This window comes from Fukomys damarensis, unplaced genomic scaffold (genome assembly GCF_012274545.1).
Source record: "Fukomys damarensis isolate Sample0158 unplaced genomic scaffold, DMR_v1.0_HiC HiC_scaffold_16, whole genome shotgun sequence".
NCBI lineage: Eukaryota > Metazoa > Chordata > Mammalia > Rodentia > Bathyergidae > Fukomys > Fukomys damarensis.
In genome coordinates this window covers 93,314,076-93,335,805 of record NW_022900928.1, presented here as the reverse complement: position 1 = coordinate 93,335,805, position 21,730 = coordinate 93,314,076, and the positions used below count along the sequence as shown (strand labels likewise).

The window sequence follows — 21,730 nt, the reverse complement described above, 5'->3', positions numbered from 1 at the left end:
GTAATCAATGAAATTTGAATTCAGATATTTCCAAATGCATTTCAAAATATCTTGAGGTAGCTGTTGGGAATTATGTACATTCACATGTGTATTCAGTGAATAAGGTACAAAGTAGGTTCAGGGGCAAAGCTGGCACTGTTTGATTTCTATCCCATGCATGTAGATTCAGCATGTCACTTGATGTCACGGGACAGAATTATAACCAGGAATGGAAAGTAGAACTGCTACTGGGAAAGAAGTGGGTCACAGAAGCAGAAAAACATCATCAACTTCAGCTCCCAAAAGAGGAGGGTAGAAAGCCAATACCACGGGATCCCTCTTTCTTTTGAACTTAAAAGGAAAATTCCGAGACGTTGAGGCTCATCATAACACAATGAAGAATTTATTTAGGTAAACACAGAAATATGGATCTCCTGACTACCTGATCACCTCTGAAAGTATATTGATCTGATATATATCTGTGTTGAGTAACAACATCATTAAAGATTTTTTTCAGTCATGACTTAGCTATAGATTCTATTACCATTGTAGATTATCATAATTATGGATATAGGCATTATCACATGTAACATATCCTATTAAGGGCAACACAATAAGAAAGAGAAATTCTATAATGTACTAAGCAATTTCAGGATGTAGCGCATGTGCAAATATTTTTTAAAAGTCCTCAAGATATAATTTCTTTCTCTACCTGCAGTTTCTTCATCACCACAACATTGTAAATGAAACTAAAATTTTTTCCCCATAAAGTCACTGTGTCATCTGCAGCAAAGACCCACACCAACCAAATCTGTAACTCTCTGCATTAATAGGAAATTTTGTCTGGCGAGTGAGTCATCAAACTGAGATTCCTGATAAGCAGATACAATTAACCCTTGCCCTGGGACCTATAAATGCATGCTTCTCCTCTGGCAGGGATGGATTAGGTTGCCACAGCTTCTAAGGTAAGTAGCTTTTTACTACCGTAGTAACATCTCCCAAGTCACTTCAAAGCACTAGGTTTATCTATTTTCTCTTGTTGCACATCACTATAAAAAAGATTGCTGGTCTCTAAGAAGGAGGAGAAAGAGAGATGTGAATTTCTCCTTTTCAAGGCTTCTCCAAAATGATCTAGGAAACAATCTGCTAATACCGGGTGCCCAAAATCTTTTTCTTCTCCTTGCTCCCTTGGCTGATCCTGAGCCCCCACAATGTGTTCCAAAAAGTAGTTACTGGCACCTGGCAAAGAAAATGATGTACTAAAAAGCATTATATATAGATGAATTTATGCATACCTGGATGTGTATATGATTGTATGTGTATTTTGTTACTTTCTAGAATTCCACAAAAAATTATATATTTAAGCCTGCAACATTCTTTTGAGATAAGAGGCACAGGCAAAAACAGGTAGTGAAACTTTTTATAAAAGTTTTATGATGTCCCAGTTATTGAGCCTATGTTGGACTTGTACAGTACTCCTTTCATTATTTCTTTAAGGAGGTTGGCAAGATTTATTATTGTCAAGTTCACAGTGGTGATGGCTTATTTGACAATCTCTCTGTATTCTCATTTTTTACCTCTTAACTTCTCCAAGTAACTTATTAAAAAAGCAGTAGTTCCTAGAAGTCATAACATGATAATTAAGAAAAATGAAAATAAGGTACTATATGAAGTCTACAGCTTTTAATTACACACAGTTATATATGATCAAATAATAATTATATAATATTGAACATATAATAATCATATACTCTTATAATAGAGGGTATACTAGCAGATATGTTCATGTATTGCTACACAGAAATACTTTTATTTATTTTTAGAAATATTTTAATTTATAATAGGATAAGATCTGAGGCAATGAAATAAGCCTTGGCAAGCTAAAGCAGATATGTACTAATGATTGATAAAAATATTCTGCTAGAACAAGATTCTTTATATTTGCACACAGTCATTCATTTAATAAATATTTATAGGGTAACCATATATTTCAGGTATTAAGGTCCTGGGGACATAACCGAGAGCAAATGTGCACAATCCCCTGCCCACATGAAGCTTGCATTCTCCTGCATGAATATGTAATAGACAAATACCCTCAATACATGGCATGTCAGATGGTGATGAGTGCTGGGAAGAAAACTGGGCAGGGAAAAGGGTAAGAACAACTGGGCCGAGCGATCAGAGAAGTGAAGTGAGGGTGCCTCTGAAGTAGGGGACTGCAGAATCTTCATCAATATGAACTATAATGTCATTAGAAAAACATATCATTCCATTTTCTCAAACGAAAAGCTAATCTGTGAAATAGAAAACAGTTACAATAGTTTCTGAGCAATCTACTAAAAAGAAAACCTGGGTCTATTATGGAGGAAAGGTATAGCTTTAATTATAATCCGAATTGTTACATGGTTATATGTATATGTGCCTCCTCTGTTAGTTCCTTTCCACACAGACATCTGCTGGAAGATGATCTCTACTAGCCTCCATATCATATCTGAGTGAATGCTTGTCTAAAATGGAGTAACAGATGAAACAAGATGTCTGCTCAGGGATTAGAGAAGGCAGAGCACATCTCCTATTTTCTCTTTCTGCTGAGGCAAGGTACAAAGAAAAAATGTTATCAGGCTTGTACAACTTGCATCTCAGTTGGATTCCATTATTAAATACAGCTACCATTTTTACCTCTCTGATGAGACTAAGACAAGTTTCAGACCCTCCTTGGGAAACATGTGAACATGTGAAGAATTTGGTGTTTAACACAAACCTTTTTTTTTAAACACAAACCTTTGATATGAAGAGCAGTCTTGTAAAATTAGAATGTTTCTAAAGAAGCAATTTTACAGTGAGTCAATGAAACTCTTCAATAAACTATAACTAGCTTAAGAGATTTCTAATAACAGTTTAATTCCATATTCATATTATTCCATGAAACCTATTATGCTAAAACATCACACTACAAGGTACACACAACGTAACTGTTACCACCACTGCCTCTAGTAATATTATTTTTAAAAATAAGGACTCAGTATAGGGCACTGAAGTAAGCACTTTATCTCCTAACAATACTATCATGAGATTAGTATTCTTACATTATAGATGATGAAACTGAGACTTAAGGTAAATAATTTTCTTATACAGATAGAAAAAGTGTCAGACCTACCTGAAGCACTTAAACACCTAACTTCTACAGTGCTCTAAAGAGTAGTATTTTAGAAAAACTTAAGATAGATTACTTTTAATAGTATCTATATTTATCATCATAACTGGTTGAGGTGAGAACGCTAGACTATCTGGCAATGAGCAATAATCATGACTGCTAACCAACATGAGACACAGAAAGCTCCACATGCCAGCTGAGTTGTGCTAAAATGTCCTCTGGTATTTGTATTCATGCATTGTAAATGCCTTTATTCACTGAACAAATATTTATTAAATAAATAACGATAAAAGATTCAAAGTAGATGTGACTTTAAGAAATACTATCTGAGTTTTAGTATGAAGATTGACTAAAGGAAGCAAAGAGAAGGTAATAAAATCAGCCAGGTAAGAAATGATAGATGTATGCACTAATGTTGTAGAAGTAAGACTGCAAAGAAAAATGGGCACAAGAAAGGGAGGTGCACAGGACTGAAAGGAACTGTGTGAGGAATCACTGTGGAGGTTGGTAGAGTGAAACACAAGAGCTCTTAAAGTTTCTGCCAGGTAGGTGGATGGGACTGTCATTGAGTGAGACAGAAATACAAAAAAAGAAAAGAAAATTTTGTGAGCTGAATGATGAATTTTGTTTCAGACACTAAAGTTATGTTCCTCTGGCCTTTTTAGTGGAAGGAAATTTGACTTTGGAATTTAGAATTAGGGGTAAAAATCAGACATTTAATGGCACATAAGTATAACAGAGGGTGAGGAAGACAAGACTCAGCTATTCCTCTTCTTGGTATCTTTCCAAAAGAATTAAAAGCATTATACTGCAGCGATATATGTACACCCATGTTTATAGTGACACAGCTTGTAATAGCTAAATCTTGGAAACAACCCAAATGTCCAACAACTGGTGAATGGATAAAGAAGATGTATTTTTTCTGTGCAATGGAACACTATTCAGCCATAATGAAAGATAAATTTGAGGCATTTATAGCTAAATGGAAGCACCTTAAAGCTTTGTACTGTTAAGTGAAATAAACTGGACACACACATATGCAAATATCATGCTGTCTCTCTGCTATAAGAAACTGAAAATGTAAATAAGGACCAAAATGTATAATAGACAATGTGAAATAAGAAGAAAAAAATGCTCAAAAGGAAGGGGGAACTAGAGAGGGCAGAGGAGGGGAAAGAAGGAAAAATGAGAAAAGTAGAAAAATGGAAATAGGGCTTTTGTAAATAATGAAGGGGAAGGGGGCTGAAGGGAGGGGAGGGGAATGAGAAAAAAAGGAATCAAGATACATCAGGTAAAGATACAAATTTCCTACGAGGAATGTTATCATTATGTAAATCTAAAGTGTACCAATAAAATTAAAACTGGAAAAAGAATTAGTTAATGCACAGAAGTATAACAGAGGCTCAGGAAAACAAGACAAAGAGAAGATGGAGGAAGTGAAAGAGAGTTTCTGGGTCAAGGAAAGAATGCAGGGATGCAAAAAGCTGGACCTTCTAGAGTCCATTCTGATGAAGAAACACTGAGGGCAGTTCTTTCATTGACTGAGTCCTACCACACGGTGCAACTTATCCCTGGACAAGGGGTAGGTGGAGAGGACCCAGGCTGCCATGCATTCTAAATGCCATCAAATCTAGCATGCATGGCTTTCACGTAAAACAGTCACCTATACATGTAGCAGACTCACAATTTGAAACCTTTTGAAGATACCTTTTTAGGGTTAGAGGGTCCAAAAAAGGCACTGCTAATTTTCCCAAGTCTAAGAAGCACTTGTCTTTATTCTTTGACTGTCCTGTCACAAAAATATTATTTTCTTATATTATCAATTTTATTCTAGAATAATTTCAGATTTACTAAAAAGTTTCAAAGAGAGTAAAGTTTTCTTTTCACTCACTATTACAATTTTAACATCTTTGTAACCATGGTATATTGATCACAACTAACACTGACACTTGTTCCCACACAAGAATTTATCCATATTATACCAGCTCTCTACAATGCCCTTTTTTCCATTTTGGGTAAGAATTGAAATACTTCATTGACTGAGTTGTCACATCTTCATTTTCCTTACACCTGTGACAATTTACCAATTTTTCCCATGACCTTGAAAACACTGGTCAGAATAACTTATAAAATACTCTTCAATTTGAAGTTTTGAGAATTTTTAAAAGAACAATCTGGAATTCTGGATTCTAGGAAATGACTGTACAAGTATTCTTCTCAACCTATATCTATACACAGGGTATATGCTATCCACATGAATTATTATGAGTGATGTTAATTTTGATCCCTTGACTAAGGTGGTTATCTTTAAGGTTTCTCTGTCATTCTAGTAGTATTCCAATTCCAGGGTATTATTTTACACACACACACACACACACACACACACACACACTCGTCGTGCTTTAGATCTCCCCAAAGAAATGATGAGACACCAGAACAGCTCAGAAGATAACTCTTGGGGACCTGCCATGGTTCATCATGCAACCCTACGTGACAGCTCTTCTTGTACTGATGAGCACCTAGTGCAGTCAGATACAGTCAGGCTTACAGTTGATTCTAAAGTGACAAAAACAGATTTTTGGAATGTACATAAATCCAGTACTGTATTACAAAAATAGCATATAACTAATCTGAAACTGAAGTAATTCGCTGATGTGCAAAGGTACTGGATCTACCTGAGAAATGCAACATAGGAATTAAGCAGTGAGACTATGCATGATTTTTAAATAAGGTTCTCATGACCAAGAAGTGAGAACTCTAAGTAAATAGAAACTATCTTAATGCACATAAATCATATTGAAATATTTACTTAGGTTATAAAAGCTTAAAAATTTAAAAATATTGTACATGTAATAAACATATGTTCTTTATATAGTATTTAATAGGTATTCATTAATACTTATATGTATGTAAATAAAATTCAGGTGTTTGCTTTCACTTCTAATAAGTGTTTGAGAACCTGCATCATTTAATTTTAAAAGTGTTTAAAAATCAATATGGTATAAGGGGCTAAAATGTACTGGATTTACAGTAAATAAAACTAGTATGAGTTTAAATTTCTAAAACACAGAGTCAGAAATTAGTGGCAACATCTCTTCCCACATTTAATCTAATAAAATATTTTATAATACCAATGGAAGTAACTGATTCTATCACCATATAATACTACTATAGATCTTGACAAGACCTATCTTTTTATTCTTAGAGGCTTATAATCTAGATTTGTTTCAGCTTTAGCCCAAAGAATGTGCACTTTTCATTTTCAAATATTTGGAGAAAGAGCTTCGAATGCTTCCCACTGGATCTGGTAGTTTAGATCGCAAGTGTGTTATATATGCTAGAAAATATATGTGTTTTTTGAAGATTTGATCATATCAGATGGCATCCTGGTAATGTATTACTAAAGATTGAATTGCAGATAATGCAATGACATGAAAACAAAGCACTGCAAAGTCACATGGGTCAGAGAACCCTTCTGAAGAATAGTTGGGGAAATCAGGTTTAAAATGGATAAATTAATAGAAATAATTTGTGGAAATATTTCTTTAATTAATCTCATGTTCTAGATAGTAAACTCTTTTATAATAAAAGAGAGAACATAATCTGACTTCTGCAAAGCTCTAATGATATCACAGTATAGGACTTCAGCATATTAAACACTGCTTGGCATTCCATTTATATTTTATAATCAGAATTTCATTTTACATCAAGATAATTTCTTATTACACTCTGAGTACAAATTTACACTTATAACTTAATAAGTGGAAAGCCAAAAATATATGATAATTTGATAGGATTTATTAGAAGCATAAAGATTATTTGATAGTGCTTTTATGTTTTTAAGGAAGAAATTTAAAATTTTTATGATCTAGTATTGAGATAGGAGAAAGAGGAGAATCTTACATTATGTGATAATCTCCTGTTTCTGTGGCTATAACATGAAATCAAATATAATGCTATATTTCCAGAAAAAAATGTAAAATCAGATGGGAGCTCAGAGAAACTATTTCCTCAAATTTAATAGATAGTATTATTCTTGGAAGATTGTTCTTTTTATTCTTGGAGATATATTCCAAGGTCTCTGGTGGAAGCTGAAAGTCATGGGTTATATCAACCCCTATGTATGCAATTTTCTCCCCCCATACATTCCTGTAAGAAAGTTTAATTTATGTTAATTACAGTAAGAGATTAACATAATAACTAATAATAAAATAGAGCAACTATAACAACATGCTAGAATAAAAATGATGTGACTCTGGTTAAGTTTCTCTCTCTCACTGTAGCAAATAACATCTTTACTTCTTGTGACATAAAATAACCCAATTCCAAAGGTAAATGATGTAGTAACTAATACAGTGAGCACTAGGCTGTTACTTCAACACAAACCCCATGAAAATGTGACAGTTAATCTAGTAATGAAGATTACTAGACAATTACTAGATCTGTTCACAAACAATTTGGCTCACAAAGAGAAGGAAAAGAAGTGTTCTGCAAAACTTTGCTTCCTTTCACAGACTTCCCATCAGGTGACAAACACCACTGTGGCCCCAACATGAATATGGCCATCTTCCCCAGAAGAGGGTAATAAATTAAGTTTGTGAACTGAGGTCCCAGCCTGTATGTGTGTACGCACACATATATATGAATGACAAATATTCCAGGTAGTCCAGAAGTACAAAGAAGGGCAGTGTGAAATTTCAACATACTACTTAGAATGGTACAAAATTTAAAACATGCAAATTGTTTATTTCTGGAATTTTCCATTTAATGTTTTCATTTGTAGATGATCACAGATAACTGAAACTGCAGAAAATGAAACAATAGGTAAGGGAAAAAAATCACTATATCCATTTGTCTGAGAGCTGTGTTGGAAAGCTTTAATTGTGTAATGTTGCCTTCATGTTGTACTTTTTAAAACACCAATCTAATCCTCATAATTTCTATCACAAATCTCTTCAAACTATCTTCCATCAGCTCACTGAAGTTGAGAGAGTTGAGAATACACCATCCCACTTAAACAGCGTATTAAAAGATCATTCTATCATACTGCTTCTCAAGAGGAGGAGATAAATTTCTCCTGTGGAAGAGGCAATACCCTTATCCTCAAGCATGAGAAATCAAGACCAAAAGAATTCTGTACAGAGCTAGTATTTGTCTGACTTGCCTTAAAATAACTTATCTGGTAAAACGGCTTATCTGTCGAGCTTCTCCAGATGATTTAGTTGCTTTTTCACAATTCAGTATTCTGTACTTGACCCAGTGCATAAGTAAGTGATTCTAAGTGCTCTTTGGGGCTTCATTTCTTTATGATGACTCCTGTGTCATGTAAAATTTGTATGAAATAATGTATATGCCTTGCTCCCATTGATCTGTCTTACGTCAATTTAATTCTCAGGCCCAGGTGGGACTCTGCAAAGAGAGAAGGGAAGTTCTGCTGCCCTTACAAAGGCTATCAGTTCTGTGCACTGTAGACCCTCTTCTCTCCTTGCCACCAAACTCCAATTTATTATGTTTCAGATTCTCTGAAATCCTAATCTATTATGTGATGCTCTCCTTTGTGACCTTTCAGAGCATAAAACATGCCAAGTACTCACAGACTACCTCTTCTGTACAATGTACCACCCTTTATGTTTTCAAAGAGCAGACCTGGACCTAACTCATGGGCTGCACAGTCAGGCTGGGAATAAAAACTCCAATAAAACAATTAAAAATAATTAACAAAATGACTAAAAGTGTTCAAAGTCCTCTAAAGGAAAAAAACAAAAAACAAAAAAACAAAAAACGGGGAGCATGGAAGCGTGGACTAGCAGAAGCTAATGCAGAGTGATAATTAAGGAAGGTCAGACAAATACTGCCACATATGGTCTAGGCAAAGAGAAGAAAAAACAATTCCAGGCAGAAAGGCAAACATGGAAAAACACATAGATGTAAGGGAAGGAAGGAAATATCACATATTTCAGGAACAAGGAGAAAGACTAATCCTGGGTAATGACGGAGAATGCAATGGGCATACTACGGCTGGGCAATAATGCATTTCTCTGCATCAAGACCTCACCATTAGGCTAGGGGTAGGGCAGAGAGCTGCCACTACCCAGCTGCAAATTCTTCAGGATGCAGGACTTCATTCCGCAAAGCCCACGATGACTTGTGAGCCCCATTCACATTCCTCCTGTGCAGCTTCTGCTCTATGACTAATTACAGTTGAATTAGAGGGTTTCAAGTTGGGGATTGTGATTCCCCCATCTTATCTTTATTTACTAGAATTACTTTTGCTCTTCTAGATCTCTTCTTATTCCAAATGAAGTTTTGGATTGTTTTCTAAAAGGTTTGTGAAGTATGCTGCTAGGATTTCAGTTGGGATTGCATGGAATCAATATAGCAATTTTGTAAGTATGGCTATTTTCACTATGTTCATTCTTCCTACCTTTCCATTTTCTGGCATCCTCTTCAATCTCTTTTTTCAGAGTGCTGTAGTTTTCAGAGTAGAGGTCTTTGATTTCCTTTGTTAGGTTGACTCCTAGGTATTTCAATTTTTTTGGATGGTATTGTGAAAGGAATTGATTGCTCCATTTTGCTCTCAGTGAATTTGTTTTTTGTGTACAGAAAAGCTATTGATTTTTGTGTGTTGACCTTTCATCCAGCTACTTTACTGAATTTGGTTATTAAATCTAGAAAACTTTTGTGGAGTTCTTGTGGTCTTCTATATAGAGTATCATGTCATCTGCAAATAATGACAATTTGACTTCTTCATTTCCTATCTTTATTCCTTTTATTTCTCTTGTCTAATTGCTGTGGCTAATGTTTCCAAAACTATATTGAACAGGAGTGGTGACCATGGACAACCTTATCTTATTCCTGATTTTAGTAAGGATTTCAGATTTTGACCATTTAGTATGTATTGGTTGTTGGTGTTTCATAGGTGGCTTTTATCAGACTGAGGTACAGACCATCCATTCCAATTTTCTGTAAGGTTTTTATCATGAATGGTTGTTGGATTTTGTCAAATGCTCTTTCTGCATCTATTGAGATGATCATATGGATTTTGCTCTTGGCTCTATTAATATAGTATATTGCATTTATTGATTTGTGTATGTTGAATCATCCCTGCATCCCTGGGATAAACCCCACTTGGTCAGGATGGGTGATATTCATGATGATCTTCTACATTGCATTTGCCAGTATTTTTGCGGGGTACCAGGGCTCGAACTTGAGTGCTTGTTGTTTGCGAGGCAGGTGCCGTAACTACTGATCTAAATCCCCAGCCCTTGCCAATATCTTATGAAGGATTTTTGCATCTATGTTCATTAGTGATATTGGCCTATAGTTCTTTTATTCAATTGGGTCTTTCTCTGCTTTGGAGATCAAGGTGATGCTTGCTTCCAGGAATGAATTTGGGACTATTGTCTCCCTTTCAATTTCATTGAAAAGCTTAAACAGTAGTGGCAGTAGTTCCTCTCTTGTAGAATTCAGCAGTGAAGCCACCAGGGCCCGGGCCTTTCTTAGTTGGTAAGTTTTTAATTACATTTTCAATTTCATTGACTGATACTGGGTTGTTTAGAAGTAGGTATTGAGGATCTTCTGGATTTCTGCTTGGATCACTGCAATTTCACCCTTTTCATTCCTAATTACATGGATTTGGGTCTTTTGTTTCCTTTTTTTGATAAGGTAGGCTAAATGTTTGTCAATTTTATTCTTTTGAAGAATCAACTCTTGATTTTGCTCATTTTTTGTATCATTCTCTTAGTCTCCATTGCATTGATTTCTGTTATGATCTTTGAAATTTCCTCCCTTGTATGAGCATTAGGTTTGTCCTGCTCTTCATTTTCTAGAAGCTTGAGGTTCAGCATCAGATTAATTGCACTTGCTCTGTTTTCCTAATATGTAGTATATTTATTGCTATGAATTTCCCTTGTAAGACTGTTTTTATTGTGTCCTATAGATTCTGATATGTTGTATTGTCATTGTCATTTAATTGTAGGAACTGTTTGACTTCTTTAATGTCCTCTGTTACCCACTAGTTACTCAAAAGTGTGTTGTTCAATCCATGTGTTTATGAAATTCTTTCAGTTTCTTTTGCTATTGATCTCCAATTTCATTGCACTGTGGTCTGATAATATACAGGGGATCATTTACTTCAACATGTTCTTTGAGGGAGTATGTGGGTTATTTTGGAGAATAACCCATGTGCAGCTGAAAAGAATGTGTATTCTGATTTTGTGGGGTGGAATACTCTGTAAACATCTGTTAAGTTCATCTGCTCAAGAGTTTGGTTGAGTTCTAGTATTTTCTTATTTTCTGTCTAGTTGATATAATTGTGACAATAGAGTACTGAGGTCCCCCATTACTATTGTGTTAGTGCTTATTTGATTTTTCATGTCTATTAGTATTTGTTTTATATAGTTGGGTGCAGTAGTGTTTGTTGCATATATATTTATGATTGTCATCTCTTCCTCTTGGATTGTTCCCTTTTCAAGGATGTGCTATCCTTCTTTGTCTCTCTTAATCAGTGTTGGTCTAAAATCCATCCACTTGATCTGCAAGAAGCATAACTACTTCTGTATTTGGGGGGGGTTCCTGTCACATGGAGTATTGTTTTCTACCCTTTACCCTTCAGTCTATGAATTTTCTTTTTGAATTGAGTGTGTTTCTTACATGCAGCATATTGTTGAATCTTGATTCTTGATCCACTCTGCCAATCTATTTCTTTTGAATGGTGAATTGAGACCATTAATATCGATGATTATAACTGATATGTATTGACTTATCCTTGTCATGACTTTTTCTTTTTGTTGGATTCTCCCCCTTTGCATTTAATTTCTTGTCGTGCCTGACCAATTCATTCTGCTGGGCTTCCTAGGGTTGTGATCATCATTGTCTTAGGATATTGTTTAAAATTTTTTGGAGTGCTGGTTTGTTATTCCTGAAGTTCCTAAGGTGTTCTTTGTCATGAAAGTAGATTTACTAATTCTAAAACATATGTTAGAGTAAATTTCTGATAAACTTTATTGCTAAGAAGTAATTGTTGATGTTGCCTCTCTGACACCCAGCCCTCTTAGGCAAATATGTATCAGACATGAAGGTTGAATATGTGAGCCATGCGGATGATCCTAGCCCTCTGTCAAGTCTAAGACAATCAGGATACTCTCATCTTGCTTTGTCAACTCCAGGATGGTTTAACAGAGAAATCTTGTGAGTTAAGTTTAATGATGGTCAGAAGTGATACAAATAACCTTTTCTCTCATGCTTATTCCTCTACTTTGATGGGTAAAAAGTTGCTGCGGGTAAGAGTTAGAGGCAGTCAGGAAAATCAGTGTGATGACAAAGCCCATACATAAGGGATAGAAGAGATCAAGGAAACATCATGAGATCCAACTGAGCTGTGCCTGAGGGTTGACTCTTTTAACTGGATTGTTAAGCCCAAGTTGAAGACCATGCCTGTTAGTGGTTTTATCAAATGCATTCTGTTAAACAATGGTGTTTTTCTACTATTCTTAGTGTAAAATTACACAACTGATAATGCATTTCAGCTTATTACCCCTGCTATGAAAAACTGCCATTCAATGCTTCATGCTTAATTTTACAGTTGTTCCTTAACAAGCTTAAGAAATTTCCAGTCACTAGGCAGGTGCATGGCTGTGAACATTATATGCTGTCCCTGGCCCCTTCTCTTTTCTCTCTCTCCCTCCCTTCTCCTTCTCACTCCCTCCTGGCTGCCACAACGGGAGTAGCCTTCCTTCACTTTGCCCTTCTACCAAGATATTTCTGCCTTGGAATCAGCCAAGTATGGACTGAAACCATGAGCCAAAATACATCTTTCCTCCTTTAAACTGTTTTTCTCAGGTCATGTGCCACAGTGACAAAAAGTTGACTGAACACAGTAGGGATGAGAGCTCTAGAGTAAAAATACAAACAGCACAGGGTCTAACTCCAGAACTTCAATAAGGAAATCACAACCTGAGTCCCACTGGACCCAGAAGCCTTGGAGCTGAAACAGAAATGGGTATCAAAAATGTTCCATCTAAGTGACACAAGTTGAGGTTGGCCTGGATGAGGAGTGTCCTCAGTTGCTGCCAAGGGATCTTCAGCTACTCAACTAAGTGTTCACTGTTTCCAATTTTCTATTCATGTACACAGAGGAAGACAAGGATCAAGGAGCCTTGAAGACAGGGGACATCAGAGGGTTGACGATCCACTGGAAAGAGGAAGGCCTAAAGGCTTAGAATGGTATCCCACACTTATAATGAGAATAAGAAGCAAAAAATAGAACTTTTGAAAGACAAAAAACTTGCAGTTTGGCGAGAAAAGAAGCACAAGTAAAGTTGAGGACAAAAAAGATGTGGTTGTGGAAGGTATTAGCACCATTAAAATGAAATCAAATACTTTGCACCAGGACCAAAAGAAAGATGCCTTGAAGGTGTCTCAGGAATCAGCAATATCCCACCTATCATAGGCCTAAGTGCTAAAAATATGAAGTCTTTTGCTTTGAGAAAAGAGGCCTCAGGAATCCTGTTTACTCAAAATTACCCATGGATATATTTCTTTACAATCATTTAATCAAGCACTCAGAAGCCACTGCAACCATGGGCCCAAGGGGAACTGGCTGCTGCTCACACTGGCAGCAGACTGTTGTTACTCACATGATGCTGGTTTTGCAGGAATGCAGAATGCAAGAGTTATAGGGTCATGGAAGCTTCCACTGAGATTTTAATAGAAGGCCTGGAAGCCCACACAATGTGTGATAGAGTGGAAGTCCCTGCCAGGAGTCCCTGAAAGAGCTGTCTGTGACACTGTGGGTGTGAGGATAAAGCACTGGAAATCACAAGAATGCCAAGATTTTAGGGATGTGCAACATGAGTCTAGGAAAACTGTAGGTAGTGAGCAGAGCCAGCCTAAGAGAGGCCATATGAGTGGCAAGCAGCAAGGCCATAGGAGTGAGGTCAATATACCTGATAGATTGCTACATTCCCTGAATGCCAGTCATGGAACTACAGTACTTAATGTTTGCCTGTTGGCTTTTCTGTCTTAAATTGGTCCTATTACTTTCTGTTCTCCTGTTTATCTTTTTTAGATTGGAAATGTTTAATGGTTCAGTGGTGCAATTGTGTCTTGGAATTATATGACTTGCTTTTTTAATTTTATAGGAGTTCATGGATAAAGGTTTGCTGTGAGTCTCAGAGGAGACTGAACTTGAAATTTGGGGCACTACCATGACTACTGAAACTCTGGGAAAGGAAATAGTGCATTTCTGGTTGTATAACTGCATAATGTTAAGTAAAATTATGATCTTGTTCTCTCCATTTGGAGATTACATAGTTTAAGGAGATGTGTTTGGATGTCAAGTTGACAGTGGGGAGATCTTGACTGATTTGGGAGACACCTAGGAGACTAATAAAAGACACTTTTGGTTGTGCCTGGAAAAGTCAGAGGGGCATGACCTTGGAGGCTCTATGTGGTCTCTGGAACCTTTGTCTCTGGTGCTCTTCCCCTTCCCCTGTTATTTCTTGGGTGTTGTGAGTTGAGCAGGTTTCTTCCAGCATGAACTTCTGCCATGATGTTTTAAAGCTAGCGGACCATGGACTGAAACTGTGAGAAAAGATAAACCTCTTTCTCCTCTTTCTAATTAAAAAAAAAACCTCTAAAACATTTCACGTATCATTTCAATAATGAAAATGTAGCCAAATATTATATGCACAGTTATTAACTAAGGATTGTGATTAAACATTTGGATGATAGATGAAAAATCATTACTGGATTCCTTAGAGAATGCACAAATGCGAAGTAGTAGATTCTTCCCCCACTTAAATGAAGGTGATATTTTATGTATTTACATAAGAGTTTGCAATGATGGATGATGAGCCAAGTAAAAGGTATATTCGTCTGATTTGTGCATGTAATATTTAACGATATATTATGAAAACACATGTACCCCTGCATAGTAATAAAAAACTAGAGATGAACAATATCTAGTCACTTTAGAACAACAATGACCTCTAGATTCTGATCATGTATGGTCCAGTTCAACCATTTTACACCTTGTCATCGTAAGATGTTTGTATTTGTGATCTCTGATTTACATGTATCTGTTAAATGTTTTAGCAGCTCAATACAAATTTATTTCATATATAGAAAAACACAACAAAAATCCCCCAAAAAATCACAAAGTTAATAAACATTTCAGATATGTCAGAGTTTTAAACAGGGTATTTTACAACCCTGGTAACCCTTAGATATTAAACAAGTGCATAGCTTACTTGTAGGCCTTTTTCTTCTATCTTTTTCTGAAGCACTTGAAGGCACTTGGTAAAGTCAGTGTGGTCCTCATCAGGTGTTGAAATTAGCTCACATCCCTACATGTTGAAGAAAAAGAAATACTAAGAATAAAGATTTCAGTCTTATGAACATGATCAAGAGCTATATAAGGAAAGGCAAGTTATCAACAGACATATCTTATTAAGCCTGTGTGATTCTGCTGTCATTAGAATCATTATCATTGTCTTTTTATTTCACATAACAGGACATTTAATGAAAGATGTTAGAATGTTACAATAATGGGCTGATTATGGCAATCATTTTCCTAAAGGAAATACAGATTATATATTAATGGTCTTTAAAAAACACTGATACGATGACATTAAAGAAAAACATAAGGACCTTGCACAAGTATAATAAATTATATTCACCATGGAATTATCTGAAATCAAAATGAAAGTATTTCTAAAAAAAAATTAAGTTCCTTAAGCAAATCCCGTAAGTTTTACTTACATGGATGGAAAAGCTAACGTTGACACTGAATTCATGATAAAATTTTACATTTTACGTAAAATCAAGCTAGCTGTCCTATAAAATTTCCTTATAGTCTCTTATCATATAAAAAGCAGAACACAGCTATGTGTACATGAAAGTCTTGCATTATTTTTCCAACATAAAGAGAATTTATAAGTTGTCTTTTCTACTATGGATAGCCTACCTAGTGAAAAAAACTGAAACATATTTATAAATACATAGCCACAAAAAGGCCAGCTTGTTGGCACTAGTGAACTTAGATGCCTAGGGGAGCTGTATTTTTGAAATGACACTTTCTCTTCCAATGCCATACAGAGGCAAAGGTATGTGTAACCAGACCATGATAGAACTTCAGACTTCTTAATTCGGGAATAAAAGAATTCTTGAACTCTGACAAACAGCTGAGTAAGGGAAAGTTAAATATAATCTGCTATATAAAGTTGCCATTCAAAGAGTTTTCAAGGATACAAAACACCCATACTACCTCTTAAATTATTCTAAGAACCATTCTCAGTAGATTTAAAGGTTCTTTTACCTCAAGGTCTTTTTAACTGTGTCAAGCTCAACCTGTGCTTCATTCATTTATGGCTGTCCTATGATGTAGTAGTGACCAATGGAAAAAATTAACTTCTCATCATTCAGAAATATATTATGCCCTAAAAGATATATATGTCCTCTTTACAAGATTGTCGACATATACTTTCTTGACCCTAAAGAACATTGAAATTTACTACATAATCACTAAGCAAGGGCATAAAGAAGTGACTTGTTTCAGGCTAACGTGCAGGAAAGAAGATCTGAGAATATGCCATAGCATATAGGAATATTGTCAGGACTGGAACCCTGTCACCCAACCAAAAATCACTACACTGAAAGTTCCTTGAGGGCAGGAATTGTCTTACTCATTATTTTTTCCAGTGCCTGGCAGGAGTCTGCCTTATATGTGTTCAATACATATTTATATAATATTCTTGGGAAATAAAACTATTTTATTTATTGGAAAATTTATGGATCCTTATGGAAGTGTATACTGACAAAGGGCTGGGACAAAGGTGGTAAATATAAGTCATGCAATTCTATTTGTTATCATTGAAAACTCTGAAAGGTTCACCATCACAAGGTTAAGACAGTAGAGCACCCTATCGCTAAATGTAACAGATATAACCATGGAAAATAGTCTTTCTTTTTAAAATAGTGACAATAGAAATAATCACACAAAAGGCAATAACACTTGACAGGCAAATAGAAATAGTAACACCATAGATGATTAATAGAACATTGTCTATTTTCACAGATACCTTCATGGAAAGATGGCAAAGGAACAGAACCCAAGAAATAATTCATACCAGTGGAAAATTATGTTAAGAAAATAAACAAAAGAGGCAAAACTGACTGACAATTCACTAGCTAGGCAATAATTAGCAGCAGTAATTATATGCTTTATTCCCATACAGCAGGAACACATTCTTATGGATCTGATAGAACAATGCCTTCTGAAATCTCTAGAATTGGTTCATTATGATACTAAAATGAAAATAATGATATGAAAAAGAAAATGACATTAAAAGATAATGATATTCAAAGAAAAGAGAATGATACTAAAAGGAAAAACATGAGAAAGAGTAGAGTATCTTTCTTTTCTTTACCTCATGATTTAAAATGAATACACAGAAAAATCTAGGTCAAGATGGATACAGATTCAAATACCTAAACTAAGTACTTCTACAAACTCTAGGTGAAGTATTTAACAGCTATTTTCAGCTTCTTGAAATTTTCAGGAATTTAAATGATTCTAATCACAGATTAAGAATGAATGCAACACACATGGAAAACTCTTGTATCTCTCCCAGTTCTTAGCATTTAGAAAGGAGACTTGCAAAATGAAGTACTAGGCAAAAGGAAATCACAAACATTTGATCAACTAAGGGTGGTTTCCCTGACTTCTGGGTCACATGGCAACATATCAAGATCTAAAATGGGGCCGGGGATTTAGCTCAGTGGTTCAGTGGCCTGACTTGCAAGCACAAAGACCCGAGTTCAATCCCCGGTACCAAAAAAAAAGATGAGAGAAGAGAAATAGAAAACTAAAGATGAGCAATAACAAGGTCCCACAGACAAGGAACAGTGTAGAAATGCTACAAGGTGTCATGAAATGCTGACCTGTATCTTGTATATACATATTTATAACTATTTTTAAGTGGAATAAAACCTAATTTCAAAGGAGCACTGAAAATTTTTGTGAGTTGACTTTTTTTTATTCATTAATTTTACTGGCACATTTTAGGTATACAATATGCTGACATTCATTATTGGGAATTTGTATCTTTACATATCTTGGTTCTTATTTTTCCCCCATTCCCCTGCCCGCCATTCAACCCTTCCAACCCTCCCTATTTACAAAGACTTTGTTTCCTCTACCCCTCCCACTTCCCCTTCCCCTTTGGACCTTTTCTTGCTATTTCACATTATTTTATCATAGATTTTCTTCCTTATTTATACTTTCCGTTTCTCACACCAAAGAAACTATTCAGTATTTATACGTATGTCCTATTTACTTCACTTAAGAAAAATGGCCTCAATGTGCACCCATTTAGCTATAAATATCTGTAGTTTCTCATTCTTTATGGATGAATAGGAAGAAATCAAAGACCTCCACTCTGAAAACTATAGCACTCTGAAAGTAGAGATCGAAGATGAAATCAGAAAATGGAAAGACATCCCTTGCTCCAGCATAGGAAGAACATAGTGAAAATGGTCATACTTCCAAAACTGCTATATAGATTCAATGCAATCCCTATTGAAATTCCAGCAGCATACTTCATGGAGCTTGAAAAAACAATCCAAAAATTCACTTGGAATGAGAGACCTAAAATAGAAAACGCGATTCCAGGCAACAAAGACAAGGTAGGGAGTATCACAAAACCCAGCTTGAAACTATACTACAAAGCCACTGTGATAAAAACAGCATGGACCTGGCAAAGACACAGACGTGAGGATCAGTGAAAAAGTTTAGAAGATACAGAAACAACTCCAGAAACACTCAGCCACCTCATCTTTGACAAAGGAGCTAATCACCCTCACTGGAGGAAAGATAGCCTCTTTAATAAATGGTGCTGTAAAAACTGGATTTCAACTTGCCAAAGATTAAAACTAGACTTATAGCTCTCACCATGCACTAAACTAAAATTGAAATGCATTACAGATGTTTTAAAACAAAAAGTAGAAATCCTTCATACTCCTTAGTTGAGGCGCTAGAAGATAATAAAGTTATGAAATTTGGTCAGTTAGGAAAGTATAATTCTTTTTAATATTCAGTTGACAATACTAGTTTCCTAACTGAAAGGCACACGTGTTATCTTAAATGATGGAGAAATCTTCTTAAAAGATAAATAGCAAAATTCTTTAAAATAGTCCTAAGATGTCAAGATTTGAGTGTAAATTTTTAACTACCACTATATTTGAATTTTCTTAGTTGAGTGAGTTTTTTTTTTTACACAAAACTTATTTTGTGAACCAGCAGATACCGCTCATTTCACAGTATACATTTTTGTATTATTTTCATCTACATACACATATTTAAATAACACTGAACAAGTCGCTTTGATGAACATACCCTTTTTCAACCTGATTATTTATTATTATATTTTATTAATCTTGGCTTATATTGAACTGGAAAGATTTAATGTAAAAATTTCAGTATGTCAATATAAAACTTAGTCTAATTATGTTTTAACCTAAAAGATGATTTCCTTTTGTAGGTTAGTGTGGACATTTGAAATTCCCTCTAAACTTTGGGATTAAGCTCTATTTTCTGAAGTTGAGATTTATTAGGAAGCCCTGTCCTTGGAAATAAGTAAATCTCAGTGAAGGGGTCCTGACTTGATTTTATCAAGCTTGTTTTGTCTATATAGTGTGTTCAACTACATAGACTGCCAAGGAGGATAGGTTGTCACTTGATCAGAAAGTCAAAGATCATTTTGAAAAAAAATTTTGGAAAGCATCTCTGGCTTAATCATACTTTTGTATTTTACTCCTATACATATCTAATTAAAATTCATACAAAATCACTAAAGAGCCTGTTATTAATCTTTAGCTATTAGATTGCCTTAAAATATAAATTTACACATTTACATGGAAAGAGTAGCAAAAACTTATGGAAGTAGAAAGGTAATAAATATCATCTATCAACAACATTGTTTATGAACTTGAAAAGGAGATCATAAAAATATATGAAAATGTAAAGGACCAAGAAAAGTAATGATAATTTGGAAAAGAATAACATAATTGAACTTGCTCTTCTAGGTATTCAGATTTATAGAGTTACAGTAAATAACAAATAGGATCCTGGCAAAATACAACCTTGGCAAAGGAACACCACAAAGGCAGAAATTCTTGTGTGATACACATCTGGCTTGTAGGAATCAGACATCGACTGGCACGCATGCATAAGCCTCCGTGTATGTATGTTGAATAAAAAGCTGCAGAGAATTGCAAAGACAGAAACAGACCTACATACATGAATATCTGAAAATGCAATTCCAAGGTCTAAAAACATTTACATCAAAATAGAGTAGAAGATGATCAGAACTTGGGAGAGGTAATTTTTAAAATAAGTTGACAAATTCACTTACTTTGATGAAGAACTTTTATTCACCAAAATCAACATGAATAAAGTAAAAAAGGAGCTGAAAAATGGAAGGAGATATCTTTCCTGCACATAACTAATGATTATTACCCACAACACATAAAGAACTTCTACAAATCTATAAAGATAAATAAGTGGATGAAAAAGGACACAATATTTTAATAGGCAAGCTATAAAAGAGTAAGCCTGAAAAAGCCAAAAAATGACTAATAATCAGAACAAATGGAAATTAAAAACTACCTTGATAGCATATTTCACACATCTCACATTAACACAAAAATTATGGCCTAATTCAAGATCCAGAGCATGCTGACAAGAGAAAAATGAATGAAGTAAAAGATGTAAGCAGTATAGAATCATCCCAGTAGTATGACAACACAGAGTCCCAGACACTGGCCCCAGGGCCTCTGAAGATATGAGTATCTATACACGCCCCAGCCTTCTGAATAAAATGTGGTGGTATTAGTAAAAAGCTTACGTTTATCTTCCTGTTGTGTCAGGCAGGGGGTCTCTGAGTGACCCTCTCCCTCTCTTCAGCTTCCTCCCCTCACTCCAGTGAAGAACGAAGGAGTGGGACTTGTAGTGAGCAATGGAGGAGTCATGACTCATGTAGTGAGAAGCCAAGGTTTATTTTTAAAGTGTGGCAAGTACAGAGAAAGCAGAAGTACAGCAACCTCAGCAGCAGAGTTGTGCTGCAGGACAGGATGCATCCTGCTAGGAACGCCCTGGTGACTATGAGATGAGTGCATACTTACAGGGGCAAACTGTTTTGTGGACTGCTGTGGGCTGGGCCAATCTGGGTCCTAGCCTTTGTTTCTGGGAAGGAGACAAGGGCAGCATAAATAAATGTGGGTAGCACTTTCATAAGGACATAATAGGGGTGATGATCTTACAGTTGTCAGCCACATAGGAGCATGTTTATTTTACAATGTTACACATCTGTGCTTTTCCCTGGGCCTTTGTTTAAATCCCTCTAATCTTCCTCTTCACTCCCATGTGCTTGAAATCATCTCTATATTATTTATAGTACCTAATCCAATGTAAATTTCATGTATATAATAGTTTTACTGTATCGTCTGGCAAAAACAATGCCAAGGAAAAAATTGTATATGTGTTCACTATTGCTACAATTTCTTTCGACAATTATTGTTGATCCATGGTTGGCTGAA

The 21,730-nt window shown here is 35.4% G+C and overlaps 1 protein-coding gene across 13 annotated transcripts in view; it reads right to left on the bottom strand.

Moving 5' to 3' along the window:
* The window catches only part of Tpk1 (thiamin pyrophosphokinase 1), a 360,539-nt gene that overhangs the window by 147,739 nt on the left and 191,070 nt on the right, over positions 1-21,730 (bottom strand). For all 13 annotated transcript variants that reach the window (XM_010638565.3, XM_010638576.3, XM_019209683.2 and 10 more), the window contains one exon: positions 15,385-15,480. In XM_010638565.3, the coding sequence (XP_010636867.1) occupies positions 15,385-15,480 (96 nt within the window). The remainder of the gene's footprint in view (positions 1-15,384; positions 15,481-21,730) is intronic.